Source organism: Maniola jurtina, chromosome Z, assembly GCF_905333055.1.
Source record: "Maniola jurtina chromosome Z, ilManJurt1.1, whole genome shotgun sequence".
In the NCBI taxonomy this organism is placed as follows: Eukaryota; Metazoa; Arthropoda; class Insecta; order Lepidoptera; family Nymphalidae; genus Maniola; species Maniola jurtina.
Genome location: NC_060058.1, coordinates 16969345 through 16993028, shown reverse-complemented (window position 1 = coordinate 16993028; position 23684 = coordinate 16969345). Strand labels below are relative to the sequence as shown.

The 23684-nt window shown below is 37.5% G+C and overlaps 1 protein-coding gene across 1 annotated transcript in view; it reads right to left on the bottom strand.

Moving 5' to 3' along the window:
• LOC123880614 (gamma-aminobutyric acid receptor subunit beta-like) overlaps positions 1–23013 on the bottom strand; it is a 64559-nt gene extending 41546 nt beyond the window's left edge. The window contains exon 1 of the mRNA XM_045928814.1: positions 22884–23013. Within this exon, the coding sequence (XP_045784770.1) occupies positions 22884–22972 (89 nt within the window). The 5' untranslated portion in view covers positions 22973–23013. The remainder of the gene's footprint in view (positions 1–22883) is intronic.
• Between the last annotated feature and the right edge of the window lie 671 nt (positions 23014–23684).

The window sequence follows — 23684 nt, the reverse complement described above, 5'->3', positions numbered from 1 at the left end:
CCCACGCGCATGAAGTCACGGGTATCATCTTATATATTAATGACTAGCTGATGCCCGCAGCTTCGCCCGCGTGGATGGGTCAGATCCCCTGCAGCATCAGGATTGGGGAGTTGGACTCCAAATTTTTTATGAAACAATGTCGCAAAGTTCCTCTATCGATTAAAAAAGAAACGACGCAAATCGGTTCAGAAATCTCGGAGATTTCAGTGTACATAGGTAGAAAAACACAACTCCCTTTTTGAAAGTCGGTTAAAAAAGTAGCCTATGTTACTCCCTGGTCAATTCTCTACTTGTCTGTGAAAATCCCGTCAAAATCGGTTCAGCCGTTCCCAAGATTAGCCTTTTCAAACAGACAGACAGACAGACAGACAGACAGACAAAAATTTTAAAAACGTGTGATTCAGTTATAGTATCGTTCAAATAACCATATGACCTTAATATGCGGTAGTTATTTCGAAATTACAGACAGACACTCCAATTTTATTTATTAAGTATAGATATAGATTGTATAGGTAATTGATGAACAGATGAAAAAGTCTCATTCATACAATATATGGGCCGTGAAAAGATGACAGAGACATAGATAAGAGATATGTATAGATTTGTAATATCCAGTATGGATTTGTGAAAAATTTATCTTCTGAAAACTAACTAGGACTTTTATTATAGTTTAAATTGAATATTAATATAGTTATTAGTATGCTTATGGATTACGCTGAATCACAGAATAGATAATAGTACCTACTGACTGTTGATTTGAGTACCCTGCATTCCTTTAGAAAGTTGACAACACTTTGTGTAAAACGTTCACTGGCTCTTAGACTATTACGGTATGACACCTGGCGCGAACTATTATATCATAACACAGTTCACAGAGAGAGAAATTTATATAGGCTTAAATAATGTTCTGTGAGGCCTATTTATAATATCGAATCAAATTCGAACGATAAATTAACTTGGCTGTTAGTTATTATACAATAATAATAGTATTTCATGGTTAAATATTATTAAAACCGTTTATTCACTTTGTAATTTGATAATTTAATAGGTAATTAAATGCAGTATCTGTCCCGTCTGCGTTGGGCGCAGTGGTTAGCATCTTCGACTGAGGATGATGATGTCCTGGGTTCGATTTCTGCGTCTAGGCATCGGCTTTTTCACCCGATTACGGTAAAGCCAAAAGGAAGGGCTATGATTTTAGCAGTTTATGTATGTATTTATAAGTATTTACCGTACCTCAAAGGAAAAACGGAACCCTTATAGAATCACTTTGTTATCTGTCTGTCTGTCCGTCCGTCTGTCCGTCCGTCCGTCCGTTCGTCCGTCTGTCGTGTCTGTCAAAAAACCTTATAGGGTACTTCCCGTTGACCTATAATCATGAAATTTGGCAGGTAGGTAGGTCTTATAACACAAGTAAAGGAATAAATTCGAAAACCGCGAATTTGTGGTAACATCATTAAAAAAAATCAATTTTCAAAGTAATACCAAGATACCAAGTGGGTTATCATATGATATGGATTTACCTGTATATTCTAAAACAGATTTTCATTTATTTCTATTCATAGTAGTTTTTGACTTATCATGCAAAATATCGAAAAAATTACCCGAGTAAGGAACCCTCGCGCGCGAGTCTGGCTCGCACTTGGCTGGTTTTCACACATTATACCTAGTTAGTACCTAATAATACTACTAACCTAGCTAGGTAAGTATTACCTAGTAGGTAATACTTACCTAGTTAGTTTCATAGCCTACCTAGCTTACCTAGGCAAGGTAGGCTATGAAACAAATTTGACGCCTGCCAATGTAGGGGAATTCTCGACGTTTTGTTACAAGTTGCATAACAGGTGTCGTGAACTGTGGCTGTGAAGAGATACGTCACAGTTTCCCTTTCGCGTGAAAACTAATATAAATGTCTTCCTGGATTTTGAAACTTTAATGAAACTGAAATTCCAAGATTGTTGAAACAAAACATTACGTTGAAAGCAGCAGGGCTCGCACGGCGCTGATTCACATTGCGACAATCACTATCGTTAGTAGCTTTACCATGGCTTTACCAGAGTGAACTAGAGTAAGGAAGCTCTTGGCTTGATCCTGAATCGACATCTGTCAAACATTAGGCTAGAGGTGACGTAAATCAGATACCTAGTTGTTTCGTAGCCTACCTAGCGTCAAATATAGGTAACATTTGACGCCTGGCAGTGTATAAAATCGTTTGCTAACTGTCGTGAACGGTGATTTTCCTCAAATTTACTTAGATTAACAACAAAATTGTGCGCTATTAGATATCACTTCCAGCAGTGGCGTGGCACTCATAGAGGCATAAAAGCGCTGCTTACCCAAGAAATAGTTCTCTAGTTGAAATAGCGCTTATTATCCTTTATGAGTTGCCAGTAAGTAGGTACTTACCTATGTACCTAACTACCGCTCACCCTGGCTTTAAACCCTGTGTACGCCACTGACTTCCAGTCGCTTTGCTGGTTAAAAATAGATTTTATTTTAATTGGGCTAATCGGATATTTTTAGGGTTTCGTACCTCAAAAGGAAAAACGGAACTCTTATAGGATTACTTCGATGTCTGTCTGTCCGTCCGTCCATCCGTCCGTCGTGTCTGTCAAAAAAACCTTTAGGGTACTTCCCGTTGACCTAGAATCATGAAATTTGGCTGTAGGTAGTTCTTATAGCACAAGTAAAGGAATAAATCTGAAAACCGTGAATTTGTGGTTACATCATTAAAAAATATTTAAATGTGTTTAAATCAAAGTAATTAGATAACTATACCAAGTGGGGTATCATATCAAAGCGCTTTACTTGTACATTCTAAAACAGATTTTTATTTATTTTTATGCATAACAGTTTTTGATTTATCGTGCAAAATGTCGATTAAATACCCGAGTACGGAACTCCGGTGCGCGAGTCTGACTCGCACTTGGCCGGTTTTTTGTAAATGAATGAATTGTAATATTAAAAAATTAATATATGAAGTTATTTTGCAAGCCACTCCATAGCAGATTGTATTTACTGTACCCATAAGGATAACATCTTTTGCACTCCTCGACCTATGTTAGGTATGTTAATAAATGAAATGAAATAAAAAACACATTGAAAATGTTGTCATCGGCAGTAGGTAAAGGAACCGTGGTCTAAAGAGACTAACGGCAATCCAAGGCCACGATAGCCAGAGGGATGCAGGATCAACTGCCGATTCACTTCCTGTCAGTTCCGCTATTTCACATAATAAGTAGTGTATAAAAAGAGGTTTGTATGGAACCTGGGATACCTATATTCCCGACAGGTCGAGATGGCAATTGTCGAGATATATTGACCCGTACAGCCCCCGAAGGATGTGCGGGGCGTCTTCCTGCCTCATACCATTTGCCATCTCGAAGTTGTACTATACAAGTCCGCCCATTTTGAAAAAAATATTCATCAGTGCCTTAAGTGCCTTAACGCATAGTATCTGGCCAGGCCTTTATAGTAGTTGAGAGTTTTGCAATGGAATCCCATAAACCCTGTATTATATTTGAGCCTTTGTCTACAATAACAATGGTAACAGTTTTATGCGTCGTATGATTCCACTGATATACGTAACCAAAGATATGCATACAGTTCGCATGAAATCATTATATTATATTATGTACATTTGATGGTAATTCAAGCTTAGAGAAGTTTTCCTAGTGTGCTCTCCAGCGTTTGCCATACAAATGTAATGCCAAACAACTAGCAGTAAATCAAAATTTCATTAAGGCTGAAACTTTAATAGATTTATGTTAGGTCTTGTGATCGAAAATAGACCTTGTAGTTTTATTATGCGCAAACGACATTCAACCTAAGAAGGGGCTGAAGCAATTTTGTGATCGAATAACAAACCTGTTACGGCTTTCCTCAAGCTTAGAACTCGCAAAAATCCTCAAACATTCATAATCATGTCTTCATTTTTAACCTGAAGCTCAATTAAGTACATATTAATTACATAGATGTAACTTGAAAAATGACGGACTTTCATACTAACTTTCATCCCTTATTTAACCCCCTAATGGTAGTTTCCAAAAATCCTTTCTTTGTAAGTGCCTTTATCATAAAAAGTACCCATTGAGTGTGAAGGGATATGAATTGATAGATCAGTCAGTAAACACAAATTAGAAAAAATCTTTTTATATTTACAGAAGATAATGAATACTAGCGAGTCATTGTTATTTGCTTCCATGCAACAATGTTCTATTTGTTTTGTATCAATGGTGATTTGTGGCAGCCCTGGTTTAAAAGCTCGCAGAGCGTTATTATGAGTTTCGAGGAGAGTTATCACGTCAGTAGTTGGCACCGATACCGTCCATTGTCCTTCTCTTTGGCTACCGCGCAGGCGTCGTGTGTTATCGTATCCGTTCGGACCGCGTCGGCCGTTTCCGGAAACTTTGGGCTACGGATATCGTCTAGGTATATCAAAGAGCTTTATTTTATAACTGTTATATTATAATCTATCTTTTTTTAGTTGTCTAACGCATAGAAAAACAAGACTCTAGTGCACGGAGTGCACGCTAACGCAACTGGCAGCTAAAGTCACGAGGTTTGACAGCTCTTAGAAATAAAACTGTCAAACTGTGTCTATCCTTTTCATTTTACATTAGTAAGAAGTGGATGCGAATACTCTAAAATTTAGTTGACATCAGAATCAGTACCATTGTATAATGTTTTTTGAATTCGCTAAATTAGCTTATTGACAGATTGCAGATAGATACATTACTGTAGCTGGTTCTTGTCGGGTAATACTAACTTTGACATGCGGTTGAAACTATTAAGTCACACCCACTGACTAATCATAATCATAGTGCGTCCTTTTCACTCCCATACAACTGTGCAAGAGAGAGCGTCCTTAGCTAGCTCGACTCAGTGAACAAAGTATTATAGTCGCGCGTCGACTCCACTCTCCATCACTCGGCGCGCACGGTCTGCACTGACCTTTATCCAACCCATAATATGATGATGGTTCAGAATCCACAATAGGTACCTACCTATTTATACACGTCACGCACACCCTTCTAGTTTAATAGACTATTGTATTCCCTTGAATAGAATAACTACAGCGCTATTAATTGCGTTCAGTATTCGTGTTGTGCTTAATCATGTAGAGCTCACTTGTACTATAATAACTATAGCTAGGTGTCGGCTTCGATTTAATTAACACCATGCACGGGCCCTGCAGTGCCGTGGTCATGTTCGGACCGCAAGTTTGTGGGGCTAAATACGGAAAAGCAGACAATGATAAATCATACTAATATTATGAGGGGGGGGGGGAGCAATGTATCTCTGTAGCAAACATAAAAATCGGTTAAGTTGACCTTTAAGAATCTCGCGGGAATTCTTTGATTTTCCGTTATGAAAATGTCGATTCCCGGGATATACACTATACCGACTAAATCGGTTAAAACGTGAAATGCTAACAGACAGATAAACAAACTTTAGCATTAAAATTTTATTAATGGATTGAAAACTCAACTCCATTCTACCATCTGTTTGCAGGGTCTTCTTCTTCTTCTTCTTCTCTCTGGGCTGGTTTCCGCACTTAAACGTTTCCGTGCAGGGTCTTATATCCTGCATGTAAGTGCCAGTAAGATTTAAGGCAAAAGCCTCCATTATAATTTTGCACATATTTTACTTGGAAACTTAATTTCGTCCTTTTAACGATGCAAATGTATCCACGTAAATGTTTCAACTCCTTTGTTATTTAGAATATCTAAAGTGTTGTTAGCGATTTACAAGTTCCCCCAAACAGAGTGATCAAGAGTGAGATCTCGGTTGAATCCTAAATAGACTTCTATCAAATATTAGGTACTTGATGATGCCCGCGACTTTGTCCGCGTTGTTTTTGAATCCAATGGGAACTCTTTAATTTCACAGAATAAAAATTTGCCCATCTCAATTTTCGGACGCAACCTATCTCTGTACCTTTGGTACCTTTGGGTCTTTGAGAATCCCGTGGGAACTCTTCGATTTTCCGGGATAAAAAGTAGCCTATGTCCATACCCGGGATGTGCAATAACTTGTACAACTTGTAAATAACAATGTACCAAATTTCAATAAAACTGTCGGCTGTGAAAAGCTACCAGCCAAACAGATAGACAGAAACTTTCGCATTTATAATATTAAAAGTATGGATTTAAACTCTTTGTCACGACGACCGATGCCTCATACCTAGTCGTTTCATCGCCTAGATGTTTTATAATATCTCGATGCGCCTGCCAGTGTAGGTGAAAGCTCGAAGTTTTGTTCCAAGTTTCATAAATTTTCTATCGTGTACTGTTCCTCTTTCCAGAACGTTCGTAACACGTGGAAAGTGTATTTTGTCGTCGTCTCAATCTGTCTGTTGGCGCCCACGGTTGAATATACACGTAGGCGTAAGATATCACCACAACACATGGCCTTGTAGCTGGTCTTATGGCCTTTTGTATTTAAAGACACCCTGAGACTCCTTTGATGGATTATTTCACAGGTATCACGTGAAAAGCTTATGCAATACTTGATACCCCACTTAAAGTAGCCTGTGAAAAAGTGGAGTCGTACAAAGTTGTCTTTAATGCCGCTTTATATTTATGGCTGCATTTCCACGCTGGACAACCAGGCTGATCCGTTGCGCAAAAAATGAGCCAGCCCTTCTGTCACCCGCTGAGGCTATTAAACGTGGTGAAATGTCTCCTAAATTTTTTTTTAGCACTAAGATACCATGGCCCTATGTGTGCCCTGTATGCGCACGCGTGGTTGTCGTCTTGAGCTAAGGCGCTAAAGAGTGTGCGAGCATGAACACTCACATTGCTGGGTATTAGAAAGCGAAAATCATCTATGTAAATTAATTTTTCACCTACAATAATTGCATTTGCATTGTATTTGGAAGTAGGAAAATTAAAATAAAATCACTTGCCATGAAAAATCATTTGTGAAATCACTGTGAAGTAATAAGTTCACCAAATGACAAGTGCAAATTAAAAATTTATAACACCCCCGACAGCTGAAGGTTACAGTAACTAGAAAAGAGCTGATAACTTTTAAACGGCTGAACCGATTTTCTTGGATTATAGCTAAAAATACTCCCGATCGAGCCATCTTTCAAACAAAAAAAACTAAATTAAAATCGGTTCATTAGTTTAGGGGCTACAATGCCACAGACAGATTCTGGGTCGGGGGTTAAAAATAACTTAAAAGTAGGCTACGTTTACCTAAGATAAGATAAGATAATTTATTTATTTGCGAGAAAGTTGGTACAATAAGATGGAAATTTATGATTAGAGTCCTTAACTTTCTACTAAATTATTAGTGTGCAAATATTTAAGATAACAAAATAAATTTAAATTAATGTCAAATAGAATTAGGAGTCAAGTGCATTATTACAAATTTCATTAATTATATATATATAGTCAAGTACATTATTTCAAATTTCATTAATTATAGATATTACAATAGAAAGAGACAAAACAAAGTGACAAAATATTAACTACTATACTACTAACTAGACTATGTTATTGATATCATCCTCAAAAAACTCATTTACCGAGTAATAGCACCTAATGGGAAATGTAAGAACACTGCGCATGCTGATGCAGGCTCTCTACTCCAGCACCTTGGTTACCGCATTGTCGCGTGTTGCCTCTCCACAATGAAAACGTTTTTAGTCATCAAGTGTAATAATCTTAGTGCTACGTAGACCTACGTAGCTACGTGACGTAGGGCTGCGTAGCTACGTGACGTAGACCTACGTAGCTACGTGACGTAGACCTACGTAGCTACGTGACGTTGGGCTACGTAGGTCGTAGTACAAGCTACAGTGCGATTATCGCTATCACGTGATACATATGTAATTGGAGCTGGGTGCTACGTAGGGTCAGGTTGCGTAGATACGTTTCGTAGATGGTACATTGTTACGTAGGTCGTCCTATAAAGTTGCATTGTGACAATCTCTATCACCTATAGTTGGTGCTGGGTGCTGAGGGCTACGTAGCTACATTACGTAGCTGATAATTGCTACGTAGCCGCAGTAGTATAATAGCCGCAGTGTACCTATCGTATTCACCAATAATAATAATAATTGGTGGTGGATGCTACGTAGGACTACGTAGCTACATCGCTTAGATGGTATATTGTTACACGTTGTACTATAATAGTTATAGTTTGACTGTCTTGATTACTTAATACTGTTATTGGTACTGAGGGCAACATAGGGTTATATAATACTTTTATTATCATAAAATCACAAATCCTTTATTTTGTCAGAAAATATGTAACAATGGGTGTAAACAATTTTAAAAGTAAGTATCAATGTAATCGGCCTTTCTGGCATGCAAAGTTGTCCTTATTATCACTTCAAGATACAAAATCCTAATTAATTATTATTATTATTATAATTCATTCAACATAAAAAACGATATTATTATTAAAATGTAGCGCCTTAACTCTGCATATTTCACCAGTGTATCGCCATTTTTTGTATTTATTGAATAAATATCTCTTTCTGTCCTACTATCATTTATTTATTTTATTATTATTTTTCACGTACTAAACTCGTAGGTACAAATTAATAATAAATTATGTTACATAGGAAACGCTTATCTCTAAACAGAGATTTGTTCTAGCTTCCCGTTCAAGGTTGTGAGTAAGGCGCATTAATACATGGAATAGGTGTTACGTATGAGAGCTTTTGTGCAAAGGGAGACGGGCGAGCGAGTCAGACTGCGTCGGGCCGTTTACGTAGCTGAGGTAATCCCTGAGGAGGGTTTTGGAGAGCTTTCTCGCATGCGCAGAAACCTCGTGACCTGGCCTGGGCCTGCCATGTGCCCACCGCGTGTACCTATTGCTAGCAGCAATTATGAGTTTCGCGAGTTCTTTTCACTATCAATGAACAATGAAACTCATTCCTCTTGTAGCTTTAACTTTAAGTTGGCATAAAGTTACCTCACTTATTAAACTCAATCTAAATATTTAGAAGAAAAAGATAATTAACTGACTGACGGATCTGTCAAAGCACAGCTTAAAACTTTTAAACGGATCGGGCTGAAATTTGGCGTTCGGATAACTATTATAACATAACATTCGCTAAGAAAGGGTTTTTTAAAATACAACCAGCAAGGGGGTAAAATATAAGTTTCAAATTTGTGTAGTCCACGTGATCGAAGTCGCGGGCATAAGCTAGTAAATAATAATAATTATTAAATAACTTAACAACTTAAAACTACAGCATAATTTTAAACTAAATTCCTTTTAATTAAAGAAAAAACCGGCCATGTGCGAGTCATACTCGCGCACTGAGGGTTCCGTACTCGAGTATTTTTCCAACATTTTGCACGATAAATCAAAAACTGTTATGTATAAAATAGGCCAGTCATTAAAGCCAAAACCCGAAAGTAATTAGTAACTCGATAAAAATTTAGGGGGTTTTTAAGGTAAAATAACTTACCGTGTGATTTTGCAGCGTTGTGGGGTGTACGGAAAGGGTTGAAAAGAGGTGAAAAGGGTTTTTTGTTAATAACATTGCCAAAAAAATTAGTAACACGCTGCAAATTTATAATAAGGTTGATCTTACTGTTTTGTAACGTTTCTTAAATTTACAGCGTTTTGCAACATACGGAACATTGTTTATTATTAAAAAACAATGAAATTTGTTATTAACAAGGGTAAAAACAAATAGTAACACGCTGCAGGAATTAGGTTGTTCTTTCCGTTTTGTAACGTGTATTAAATTTGCAGCGTTTTGCAACGTACGGAACATTGTTTATTATTTAAAAAAAATGAAATTTGTTAATAACAGGGGTAAAAAAAATACAGGGAAAGTTCTTTCATATGATACCCCACTTGGTATGTATTTCTACTTTTACTAACAGTGTTATTTATGTAGGTATTTTTTTCGTTATCCACATAGACAAGTTACTTTCATAATACATGGCATATAAAATTCGTGGTCGGTAGTGAGTTAGACAGTAATAGATATAAGACGCTTGAGAAAGAGAGACAGCGCTCTACAAATGTGACACAAGTGTTGCAGTTGTAAGTCTTCACTTTAGGTAGGCACTTTTGTGACGTAATATACCTACTTACGCCCTAGAACAAACCTATCTTCCAAAACTTTTGTTGATAGGTTATAGCGCAGATAATCGTGAGTGAGTGAGTGTTATTTCACTTTTATATGTATATTACTAGCTGATGCCCGCGACTTTTTCCGCGTGGATTTAGGTGAGATCCCGTGGGAACTCTTTGATTTTTCGGCATAAAAAGTAGTAGCCTATGTGCCAGGATATTATCAATCTCCATTCCAAACAGCCAAATCTGTCTAGTAGTTTTTGCATGAAGGAGTAACAAACATACACACATACACACAACTTTCACCTTTATAATATTAAATGTGATATAGATATTATTGTTTTGTTACAATGGAGCTGACCATGACATTCAAAAGCATAAACCTGTCTTCAATATAGTTAATACTATATAAAATACTCCAATAGGCAATATTGACTTTCAAAATGTGTGCATTGTTTACCATTGTTTACGAATTTTGAATAGCATGTTTTGACTTTGACTTTGAACGTGAAATATTTTATTGTAATGTTTGTAATGGAATCCTAAACGCCAAAAAGTTAAATTTAAACGCAGCGATGGTACATTGACTCGGCAGTGAATATAGTGTATAATATAATATATATATGCAAGACAAAATAGTCGCTTATATTAGCTGTTCCTATAGAAAAATAAATATATTTGAAGCTTCGATAGCTCAACGGTTGAGGAGCACTGTTGTCGTACCCGCTCCTGACGCAAGCTTTACGCTAATCGGAGGGGAAAGGGGGGTCTTAGTCATGATTAGCATGGCTAATATTCTTTAAAAAAAATAGCATGTAGTACGCGACACATCGAGATGTCAATCGGGGCATGGGGTATGGGACGCCCCGCACACCCGCATGTCACTCGCGCTGTTCTGCATCGGGTTAGCGCGGGGGCTGGGTGGGTGTGCGGGACGTCCTATCCCGATCGCCATCTCGATCTGTCGCATACTATAAGTATGTGTGCATCGGTTTAGCGACATCAGTTTAGCGACTCGTTGAGTTAAGTGCATTACTCTGGTTCGCCTACTCATCTCTGCATCTCATCTCTGATGTGATCACGTACAGATGTATATAGGTAACAGAGCTCGCTCTATCACTCTGCGAGTGGTACCGATATTTATCCTCAAGCATATAATGTCCACGACTTCAGCTGTGTGGATTTAGATCTCTATAAGTTTTCGGGTTATAAACTAGCATATGTGTGTTCGAAAATTTAAGCTATCGGTTAAGTAGATGGGACGTGAAATTTAACAGATAGATACAAACTTTGGCATTTGTAAAATTAGTATTAGTAGGTATGGATCAGGCCTAAGTTCTAATGATATTGGTAACAGTTACACACAAAATATTTCGTCGTGGTTAAAAATTAATTAAAATCTTGATTTTTTCTGTTGCGGCGTCATTAAAGCATAAACAAACAAAATACAATTTCGCATTTGTAATAGTAGTAAGAATATTAGTAGAGATGGATAAAATATACTCAAATTAACCCAGCCTGGAATCGAACCACAGAACCCAAAGACCATAGCGTTCACCAATGGTCGCAAAAAATCATATTCAAAAAATCTTTTTCATTTTAGAACACTATCTCCGGAATATTTTTCAGACGAATTTTGCAAACTGCCGTATAAAGAGGCATCAACTATCTTTTACAACGACGGGCAAAAAAGGGTGAGCCTTTCGGCCAGCGGTATTAAAGCTATTTTTTAATCAAAAGCACATAACCGGGCCACGTATGGGAGCCGCTGAGAGGAAAGTAGTCCACGTTCAACGACGTTTTATATTATTTTCATTCAACTCGTTGTCTACCGATTAACGTCCACTGCTGATACCTAGTCTCTCTTGGTAGGCTTCGAAGCTTTCCACGTAACTTCTGCTGGAATCTTTGAGACTCTCCTTTTTCCTCCATCTTCTCTATTTACGCACTCTTTTATTACCATGACTCCACTGCAAAACTTAACTGGCAGAGAATGAATCTATTACCATGTCTCCACTGCAAAAGTTATTAACTGTTAGAGAATGCCTCTATCACCATATCTCCACTACCAAAAATTAACTGGTAGAGTTTGCTTCTATTACCATGTCTGCACTACCAAAAGTTAAATGGATATGATAACAGTATAGTTAAAAGATTAAATGGCTTTAAATCGAGCCAAAACTTTCCCGAGTTTAGCTAAAAATTAGAATTTTAACGAAACGATATAGCTCGCAGTAGCAATATTTCGCCCAGTGTAATCGCGAAAAGGTTTTACATTTTTCGCCGTGGTCAAGTTTCAAGTGGAAGTGGTTTCAAACCTGTGGTAGATATCTGAAAGAGCATAATATCTACTGCATTATTTGTTTTGATGGCATTTGAACGCGAACAAAAATTGTAACCGGATAAGTATTTAGGGTTCCTGATTTATGTACAAAAATTAGCGAGTTTTGGAAAGTATCATCATGATCAACCCGACGCTGGCTCACTACTGAACACAGGCGTCCTCTCAGAGTGAGTAGGATTTGGCCATAGGCTACCACGAATCGTTCGACTATACAGAGATTTTCGAAGCGCCACCGCCGGATTCATGCATACAAAAGTACCTATTAACAGCGCGGTTTAATCTACTATTGAGGACGTATGCTTCGGAGGATAGCCCGGTGTTATAGCAGAAGTAATAGGTAGGTACCTACTCAAACAGTTCATTTGTATGAGTGTGTTGGTATACAATAGTACCTACATTCTGCGCGGTCGAATCCACTGTTGAGGACGTATGCTGAATGCTCCCGGCATTAGGTCTGCAGCAGGCGGGCGCTAACAGTATCGACCCACTTCCTCGCACCTCTGAATGGAGTCACTCGAGTGAAGCCTAATCACTAAACACAGCATATACGAGACTCAACACTCGCACGGTTTAAATGGCATGGGATTAAATCCCCGTAACGCTCTTTGAAACATGGAAACAGAAATTGAATAATGGAATACGTTGTGATAATAACACCCATTAGTTCATCTACAATCTATAAAAATGTGTAGATAGGCCGGTGTTCTGGTAGTAATAATTGGTAATTAAATCCGTTCGCTTGTACGAATGTTAGGAGCGCGTCGGTATACAAAAGTACCTACATTCTACGCAGTCCAATCCACTGTTGAGGATGTATGATTCCGGCATTTAGGTCTGCAGCAGGCGGGCGCTAACGGTATCGACCCACTTCCTCGCACCTCTGAAAGGAGTCACTCGAGTGAAGCCTAATCACTAAACACAGCAACACTTGTACGGTAGTGGCATGGGTTTAAACCCCCCTTAACGCTATTTGAAATGAAATGAAATGAAATTAAATGATTCTTTATTTTGTGATAATTGAAATGGAAACCGTTGTGATAATGATACCCAATTAGTTCATCTACAATTTCCAAAAATGTGCGGGCAGGCCGGTGTCATAGTAGTAGTAATAGACAGTTATATCAGTTTGTTTGCATCAATGTTTTGTAAGTTAAGACTAACCCTCTCCGTCTCGTTCACACTAGCAGATTAACGTTTTCTATCGCACTCTCCACTCAGCCCGCGTATTGTACATATTCTGTGTTCTGATGAGCGATTCTATAGGTACCACAGAATAGGTACCTTCGGATACCAGTGACGTCATGCCGTCATTTATCACCGGAGCTGACGCAAGGTCACGGTTTATATAATCACACGTGGATGTAAAATGTTTTGTATGATGCACGGCATTTATATACGGCAGACATCGAGCACATAACCCTTAGGCTCCTTTCACATTGGGACGGTCACGGTGTCGTAGTAATATTTTTTTTAATTTATAGGCTAGCGCTTGGCTGCAAGTGATGATGCAGCCTAAGATGGAGCGCGTTTGCCAAGAAGATGTCTATTCACTCTTAACTTGCAACTACCTAGATTAAATTAATAGTGTAGGGGAAGGAAGATTGTAGTTCGAGCAGTCAGCCATGACAAGGCACATACTGTGAACTGCCCATGTGCGGCCACTCAAATCATCTCCGCGCTAAGGCACTTGTCCCACTGCAGACGATGAAGGGAAGATGAAGGGAAGGGAAGAAACATACATAAAAAAGATAAATATTTTAATAGTTGATCAACGATCAACTATTATTGTACACTGTCGGGGAGAACTCTTTCGCTACTGGTTTATCGAAGCAACAACTGATATTTAAAAGAAAAAGCTTTTTTGGCGTTCAGAACATCCGCGCACTTTGCGCAGATGTTATTAATAATTTTATTTCTAGGTCTCCTATTCGAGTCACTGACGCGAGTAATTGCCCGTCGACGTAGTAGCCCACTCATAAGCCCAGTGACAAAACTATTCCCACTACTTACTCGCTTTTTGTGGCTCACCAACTCGTTTCTAGTTTTGAGCTCAACTCATTTCTTGCTAATCGCCAGCGGTGGGACAAGTGCCTTGAACTGCTTTATAATAACGCAAACGTGAAGTCTTAATCGAAAACTAAGATGTAGTGTTGATGTCCAAACCAGAGCGATCTATCCAAACTGGTATCACGTTTTTAGGGTTCCCTACCTCAAAAGGAAAAAATATTTTGTAATTCTAATAGGATTACTTATTATACGTTTGTCTGTCTGTGAATTAAAAAAACCTAGGCTATCTATTGTTGACATTTTTGTTGTTGTTGTTGTTGACTAATCATGTAATTTGGCAGGTAACAATATCCCATAGTACACGTAAAGGAAAAAAAATTATTGTTACATCACAACGGGAAGTACCTCCCTATAGGTTTTCTTGACAGACACGACAAACGGACAAACAGACAGACAACAAAGTGACCCTATAAGAGTTCCGTTTTTCCTTTTAAGGTACGGAGCCCTAAAAAATCTGTGAAGGTCCAAATAATGTGTTTACTAAATCACATCATAGATAACTCGCAGTGTTGTATACATATCTATGGTGTTGTATGACTGTTGAAACGACTAATTATATTATCATTAGTATACTGGTTTGAAAATTTCCTGTGCAATGGTAGGGAACCCTTCGTGTGAATCCGACTTGTACTAGACCAGTCTTTCATGTTAAAAACTAGCTCTGGCCTTCTGAACGAAACTAGGTTAAGGCAAAGGTGAGCGTCAAATAATATTTTTCCGTTGAAAAAATAGGATTTTCATCTCTAACTAAATGTGGATAGTCAACAATCTCAAATTATCCAAAGCTCCTAAGTAATTCAAAACTTTTTCATTCAGTGATGATCCTCTATTTGGCGTGTGCTATGGTTTTGTACGTGATAAAAACAAAGCTGTGTAAATTTCAAAGGCTCCCTTCCCTGCCTTCCGATTTGTTAACTCAGTATTTAAACTGAATGATAGCCACAGAGCTCATTTCATATTTATTTTTAATCCATAGAAAGTTTTCTACGATAAAATATTTTAATATTACTCAGTGAAGCAGCAATGTAGAACAAACCAAATGAAATGAGCTCAGTTGCTATGTATAACCCCGCTGCCTGTTAATCAGTGGCTAAGACTGAGTGATATTGACTAAGTGATTTTGTGAGATAATGATATTAAACATTTATTACCCAACTGAAATTATTGTCGGTTTCTTCTCAGACCGTGATTCAGTTAACTCAGTGTCTAACACTGAATGGTCTTTTATTTGTTTTTAACCCCCGACCCAAAAAGAGGGGTGTTATAAGTTTGACGTGTGTATCTGTCTGTGGCATCGTAGCTCCTAAACTAATGAACCAATTTTAATTTAGTTTTTTTTTTGTTTGAAAGATGACTTGATCGAGAATGTTCTTAGCTATAATCCAAGAAAATCGGTTCAGCCGTTTATAATTTATCAGCTCTTTTCTAGTTACTGTAACCTTCACTTGTCGGGGGTGTAATAAATTTTTAATTTACACTTGTCTAATGATTTGAGTGGAATAGCCGATGATGCAGTCATGATTATTCGGAACTGTTTCTGTACCTTAATTTCAAACGTTGCCAAAGTAAATGCGCATATTTACGTTATCTCCCACTCGAACCCAAACTTGCGGAATATGACTAAAGTTCGGAATTCCAACTTGACGTCTAGATCGCTTGAAATGCTAGACTGCAAGGGTTTGTCAACCCCCCGTCTACACCCCCTACATTCACCCGCTTCCCGCTACAATATTATGATTTAAATGCTACATTCACGGAATATTTCCTTAGTGGGTAACTGTAATGTAAGTAGCTATTTTTATTACGGGATTCCTTCCGGTTGAATCACTTCACTACGTCACTATCTACAGAAGTATATTGTAAACACAAAAGTGTAAGCTCGAAGCACGCATTTTACATACATTTATAATACAGGTAGTTTGGAGGTAAGTCTTTCACGCCGCTGCGGAATAATGGATCGACGTGATTTTTTCCAACTAGCCATAATATGAGAGCACAACTACAGCTATACTTAGTGAAAACGAGATTATTAAAGTTTAAAGTCATGGGCATGCATAAAATTAATTTGATAATTCCTTTTTCATCATACCTATTCATTCGAAATACGAAAATTGGCATTAGGGGATAGCAAGAACAATAGGTAATCTATTTGGGCTTTCTCTCTTCTGATTGGTCCACGTTCGTGCTTTAGTAGGTATTATGTTTTGTTTCTTTTTTATAGGTATTGATGCAAAATAGAGTGTGTTACTCGGGGACAAAATATTTTGTTCTTGGGCGACGGATATTGAATTCCTCGCTTCGCTCAGGATTCTACTTTTCTTCGCTTTGCTCTGAATTTAAATTCGGAAATCGGATTTATTCCTTTACTTGTGCTATAAGACTTACCTACCTGCGAATTTTCATTTTTCTAGCTCAAAGGGAAGTACGCTATAGGTTTTCTTGACAAACAGGAACAGCATTCCGAACCAGTGGTAGATTATTTTGACGATTCAAAAGCACTTGTAAAAGTTTAATTGAATAAAAATAATTTGAATTTGAATTTGAAAAGACACGACGGACTGACGGACGGACGGACAGACAGACAACAAAGTGGGGTTTCGTTTTTCCTTTTGAGGTACGGAACCCTAAAAAGGTCCCAACTCAGCATAAATGCTGTATGCCTTGCCCATGTACAAAAACATAGAGCGCAGCGTCGTGTATAGTGCGGGACAGGTCGAGATGTGGTGTGGACTGTGGACGTGTGCACACCCGCACAGCCACCACGCTAACCTAGTACGGGATAGCACGAGTGATGTACGTGTGTGCGGGGCGTCCGCTTCATACCCCGATTGCCATTTCGACCTGTCGCGTACTATATGTGTACCGTCGACTTAGTGACATATCAGTAATGTAGCGACTCGTTGAGTTAAGTGCATTACTCTGGTTCACCTACGGATCCAATAGATGATATAATCAAGTAGAGATATTATAGGCAATCTGTCGCGCACTACTACTAATATTTACATTAATATTATATTATGTTGAATGCGTAATGAGTGATCTCGTAATTAATGGATTTGATAATTTCTTATTCATATCAGATTGCAATAATTCTACTTCTACATTCTAAATTTTGTTAACAATAACATTTTTTTTCTGTTGTTTATTTTATATCTCTTTTGTTTCTGTTACTTATTTATTTTTAACCCCCGACCCAAAAAGAGGGGTGTTATAAGTTTGACGTGTGTATCTGTGTATCTGTCTGTGGCATCGTAGCGCCTAAACGAATGAACCGATTTTAATTAAGTTTTTTTTGTTTGAAAGGTGGCTTGATCGAGAGTGTTCTTAGCTATAATCCAAAAAAATTGGTTCAGCCGTTTAAGAGCTATCAGCTCTTTTCTAGTTTTCTTGTAGAAAAGAAGGTTAGATAACCGTTAGGTTCATAATATTATTATGTCAATTGACAAATGTCAAGCTGTCAAAATGGACGTTGCCTAAATATATAATTATTTATTTGAAAGTTATGTATTGGAAAACTCAGATACCTTAGATCGTAGGCGCGGAATAGTCCAAGAAAATCAGTTCAGCCGTTTGAAAGTTATCAGGTCTTTTCGGTCTTTTCTAGTTACTGTAACCTTCACTTGTCGGGGGTGTTATAAATTTTTAATTTACACTTGTGTATTTTCTGTACTGTTTTCTGTTGTTTTTGTTATTTTATTGTTTGTTGTTTCTGTTATTTTTATTTTTGTGAAAATTTTATAAAATTAGGGTAAAATGAAAAATAAATAAAATGAGAGATATGAAAACATTTACATGATCTCTTATTATATCCGCATTTTCAATCGCTTGTATGATTCTACAATTATATTGTTTTCCCTCACCTGCAGTAGCTGTTCGGAAATAGCATCATTATTTTAAAAATATGGCAATTTTATGGCATCGGCTATTATTTGTATGCCCGCCAGCAATTTCCAACAGGAAAATAATAGGAATTACTGAAGAGTGATTTCTATAAATGCACACTAACATAAATTATATGTGTTTTTAACCCCCGACCCAAAAAGAGGGGTGTTATAAGTTTGACGTGTATATCTGTATATCTGTGTGTCTGTGTATCTGTGTATCTGTGTATCTGTGTATCTGTCTGTGGCATCGTAGCGCCTAAACGAATGAACCGATTTTAATTTAGTTTTTTTTGTTTGAAAGGTGGCTTGATCGAGAGTGTTCTTAGCTATAATCTAAAAAAATTGGTTCAGCCGTTTAAGAGTTATCAGCTCTTTTCTAGTTTTCTTGTAGAAAAGAAGGTTAGATAACCGTTACAAGCCGTTAGGTTCTTAATATTATGTCAATAGACAAATGTCAAGCTGTCAAGATGGCAACGTCCTAAATACATAATTATTTATTTGAAAATGATGTTTTGGAAAACTCAAATACTTTTGATCGTCGGGGGTGTTGTAAATTTTTAATTTACACTTGTTTACTTTATAGGTATGCTATATGAAAACCTTAGAACAAGAAATCTCTTTTCGAAAGATTAAATTTTAACAAGATTGCACGCGTATGCGTGGTTGAATAGGCGCACCGAATGAATGGCATTTCAACAGACAGACAGACAGACAGACAGACAACAAAGTGATCCTATAAGGGTTTCGATTTCCCTATTGAGGTACGGAACCCTTAAAAATGATTTTTATCAATGTCGCAAATATGGCATAATTTTTAATTTAAGAGGGCTCTCTCCGTCACTCGTTTCATACAATCGTAGTTCCAATTTCATTTGAATATTAAGCAACCAAAGTCCATGAAATTTTGCAGACATATTCTAGAAACTAATATCTATGTTTGTGGTTTTCCAGATTTCTGTTAAAATATTCGGTTTCAAAGTTACGCGGTCTTAAAAATTTACATACAAATCTTTGAGCCCCCGTAATTTTAAAACTACATATTTTTAGAAAAATTTAAAACACCACAGACACAGATATTAGTTTCTAGAATATGTCTGCAACATTTCATGGACTTTGGTTGCTTAATATTCAAATGAAATTGGAACTACGATTGTATGAAACGAGTGGAAACGAGTGACGGAGAGAGCCCTGTTACTATAATGTGAACATTTTGCACTAATTATGTTAAGTATTTTTAGGGCCTCGATTTTATTTAATTTCAAAAGTTGTGTGTGTTTCAAAATGTTTATTATAATCGTTGTCTAACTATACAAACTGCAATGGAACTACTTTCTTGAATTCAATTATTGTTTTCTCGCAAGTGAAAGAAAAGTACTATAAAAGTCTCGGCCGAAATAACAATTAACAGCCTCGCTAAGTCTAATTAAAGACTTGGCTAGCGCTTCGTCCTTTTAAAATCACTTTCCGAGTAATCGGCTTCACCTCGTCCTTTGAATGTCACTTGTTTGTAAAATGCTTTATTTCCGGCCTGTTCAATAATAGGCTAATAATCTGCTAGGTATTTACAGTAAGTTTGCGGTTGAATTTATAAATAGTTATTGTTGAGTGGATTTCATAATTCCTTATTTATATGCGAACATCCGATCGCTTGAATAATAGTCCTACAACAATATTGTGTATCAATAGCGATACTACTAATTGGTTACGATATTCCTACTGAATAAGTGATGAGTGACTATTGAGTGGATTTCAAAATATCTTACTCGTATTCAAATATCGCTAAAAAACCCTTTTGAGTGCAAATCTGACTCGCACATGAATGGTTCCGTACCGTCGTCGTACAAAAAACTATATTTCGTTATTGTTTTGAAAAATAAAAACCTGCTTATGTTATTTTGGAAAATCTCTTAATAAACACTTTTTAAACTTTCATAGTGACCATTTTGATATTTTTACGGTTCTGTCTGTCCGTCCGTCCGTCCGTCGTGTCTATCAAGAAACCTATAAGGTAGTAGTAGGTATATCCCGTTGACCTAGAATCATAAAATTTGGTAGGTAGGTAGGTCTTATAGTACAAATACAGGAATAAATCTGAAAACCGCGAATTTATGATTACATCATTAAATAAAAATTAAAATGTGTTTCAATTTTCAAAGTAAGATAACTATACCAAGTGGGGTATCATATGAAAGGGCTTTACCTGTACATTCTAAAACAGATATTTATCTATTTTTATGTATAATAGTTTTTGATTTATTATGCAAAATGTTGGAAAAAAATACCCGAGTACGGAACCCTCAGTGCGCGAGTTTGGCTCGCACTTAGCCGGTTTTTTTTATTATTTGTCGTGATAGCGGCAACACAAATACCTATACTACTTATTCTGTGAAAATTTCAACTCTCACAAGATACAGCCCGCTAACAGACGGACGAGCGGACGGACGGTGGAGTCTTAGTTACAGGGTCCCTAAAAATTATAAATAGTATTAAATAATTAATGTCGTTTTAAAGTTTTAAATTTATGCAATGGAAAATCTGAGAACTCTTTCGGAATCAACGAACTCGACGAGCCATGTTATAAAAGCGTATGCCTACTCGACCCAACAAAGGATTTCTGTTCCGTGCGCAGACGATATGATGCTTTTTAGCTCTGAAGGTTTCTGGTATGTTGATTGTATTCGGTTAAGAGGATCGCCTAGTTGTTCATACATAAAGCTATAACGTTTTTCTCCCCGTAAATGAAGTCCCATTTTCATAATTTTTAGAAATGTTAAAGATATAATGAAGAAGTTCTATGCTCGTACGTTTTAATTTTTAAAATATGCTGCTTAGGTTAAAGGTCACTAGCACAATCCATATTTTTGACCTACAATCTTTCTTGAGTATTTTTTTTTTTTTGATGTACCTAACTAAACTAAAATAACTAAAAGACAAGCGTACGAGCCTTGTTTAAGGTGTACTGAATCTAATGAGATCAAAATTGTCTAATTTTGTAAATGTTTGGGTGGGTAAAAACGTAATCACCCGAAACAATATTTCAAGAATAAAATGTAGGCAAATGTCTACTGGACTATGAAAAAAATTTGGAAAAAACAACTAGACTAGCCTTTTAAGTACTTATTATACTTATCTAACACTGATAGGTATCTACTAATACAAATATGCATTCGTAGATTAAATAGGGGTTTGGTTAGATACTCGGAAGAAGTCGCGGGCATAAGGTAGTCTGTAGTTCCATTGGCGATTCTAATAAAATTAAAAACTTAATATATAAAACAATGCATTTTTACTTCACTATCTTATTACGATCATTTATTTACAAATCTCATTCAAATCTTATTAATAAAAAAATGTTTATAAAAAATAAGTGTGACAAGTGATGGTTACAGTAACTAGAAAAGAGCTGCTAACTTTCAAACGGCTGAACCGATTTTCTTGGATTATAGCTAAGAACACTCTCGATCAAGCCACCTTTCAAACAAAAAAAAAACTAAATTAAAATCGGTTCATTAGTTTAGGAGCTTTGATGCCACAGACAGATACACAGATACCCCTTTTTGGGTCGGGGGTTAAAATAATAATATCTTACCATTAGTAAGGCAGCTACTTACACATAATGTGATTCATACCAAAATGATTAGATAGCTTACCAGCGGATACCAAAATGGCATTTACACTGAGATCGTTAAATTCCACTTCCAATAAAATAAAATAATTCTGCCTCTGAAATTGTTACAAGCGGTCGTGAATTTTAGGCAGTACGAAAACTACGGTATGGCTTCCTGGGAAATTCTGTGAACGAAACGGTGAAATATATTTTCACTGTAAACGAAAATAATCCTATTACCGAATCAATGAGGTTTTAAACTTTACACGCCAGTTTTAATAAAATTACGAAAACACTTACAAAACAAAGGCTGAAGCGTTTAAAATATTACATTCTCGTTCGCCAGCCGGCGGCGCTGATATATTCAGGGATCATTGATCTATTCTTAACGTTTTTTAAGAACAGTAGAGAGTACGTCATAGCGCAAAAATGGGATGAGATTTCTTTTTTCTTTTAATTTTATGCGCTTTCAGGTAGGAACATATGTATATTAAAAGCATAATAAGAATAACACTTTGGTTTACCCGTTTTTGCCTGCCGTTGTTCGTCCGTCGTCCCGTAATCCATTTTGGAAAAATGATTTCTATGAAATAGGAGGGGTTCAAACTTCGTAAATGTACTATATAATAATGACAATTATTATTAGAATGGTATGAAGCCAACAACCTCACTGTTAACTTTCATAAACAGCAAATTACGAGAGATTACGAAACTTCTGGTACGAGTTTTAAAATACCGATTAGCGATCAAAAATCCCGCAACACTGTAACGCTCGATCCACGTCATGGCTCCCATGCGGTCACACGATTATCGAAGTTTAAAAAGTTTTAAACTCCGTCCGCAAGTTGGAACAGCACGTAAAAGAAACGTAGTTTAGAATGAAGAACAAGGCGTGTTTCAGAGATATGAATGGTTGAGTACTCACGCAGCGTGGTCGGCGTGAGGCAACCAGGCCAAAGCGAGCGCGACGACGGCCGCGAGGCTGCGGAGCGCGCGCGGTCGCGGGCCGTGCATGTCGGCGGCGGCGCCCGTGCGGACGCTGGCGGCCGCGGTTCAGCCGCGAGCGAACTGACGTATTCTCAAAGCTGCTGCCTGCTCGTAGCAGCATGAAGCTCGCGCTTGCGCCCGCACCTATCGACCGCAGCCCGGCCGTCTCTTCCTCCGCTGACGCTCACATTCTCAACTCTTATCGAGCGTCAAACGCTAAACTCTTCATCTTGACTGCGACTTTTCGCCACCGCTCATGTTTTATTAACACCGATACCCATACGAGACGCTCTGGTCTGCTGAAACTGTACAAGTTAGTTAAGGTGATATGAGCGATCAAATGCGGACAGACGTCATCTCAATTTGTCATACCCATACTTTTGTAGATCATCGTCACCGATACCAAAGGCTTTGATCTGGTGCAAGTTAGTTAAGGTGATATGAGTGTTCAGTCATTTAAGATCAAATACCGGCAGGCATCATCTAAATTGAATAGTCAATTTGTCTTACCCATACTTTTGTAGATCATCATCACCGATACCCTTACCAGAGGCTCTGATCTGGTGTAACTGTTCGATGTGACATGAGCGTCATGTCATTTAGGATCGAATTCGGGCAGTGTTATACACATACTTTTGTAGATCATCGTCACCGATACCCTTACCAGAGGCTCTGATCTGGTGTAACTGTTCGATGTGACATGAGCGTCATGTCATTTAGGATCGAATTCGGGCAGTGT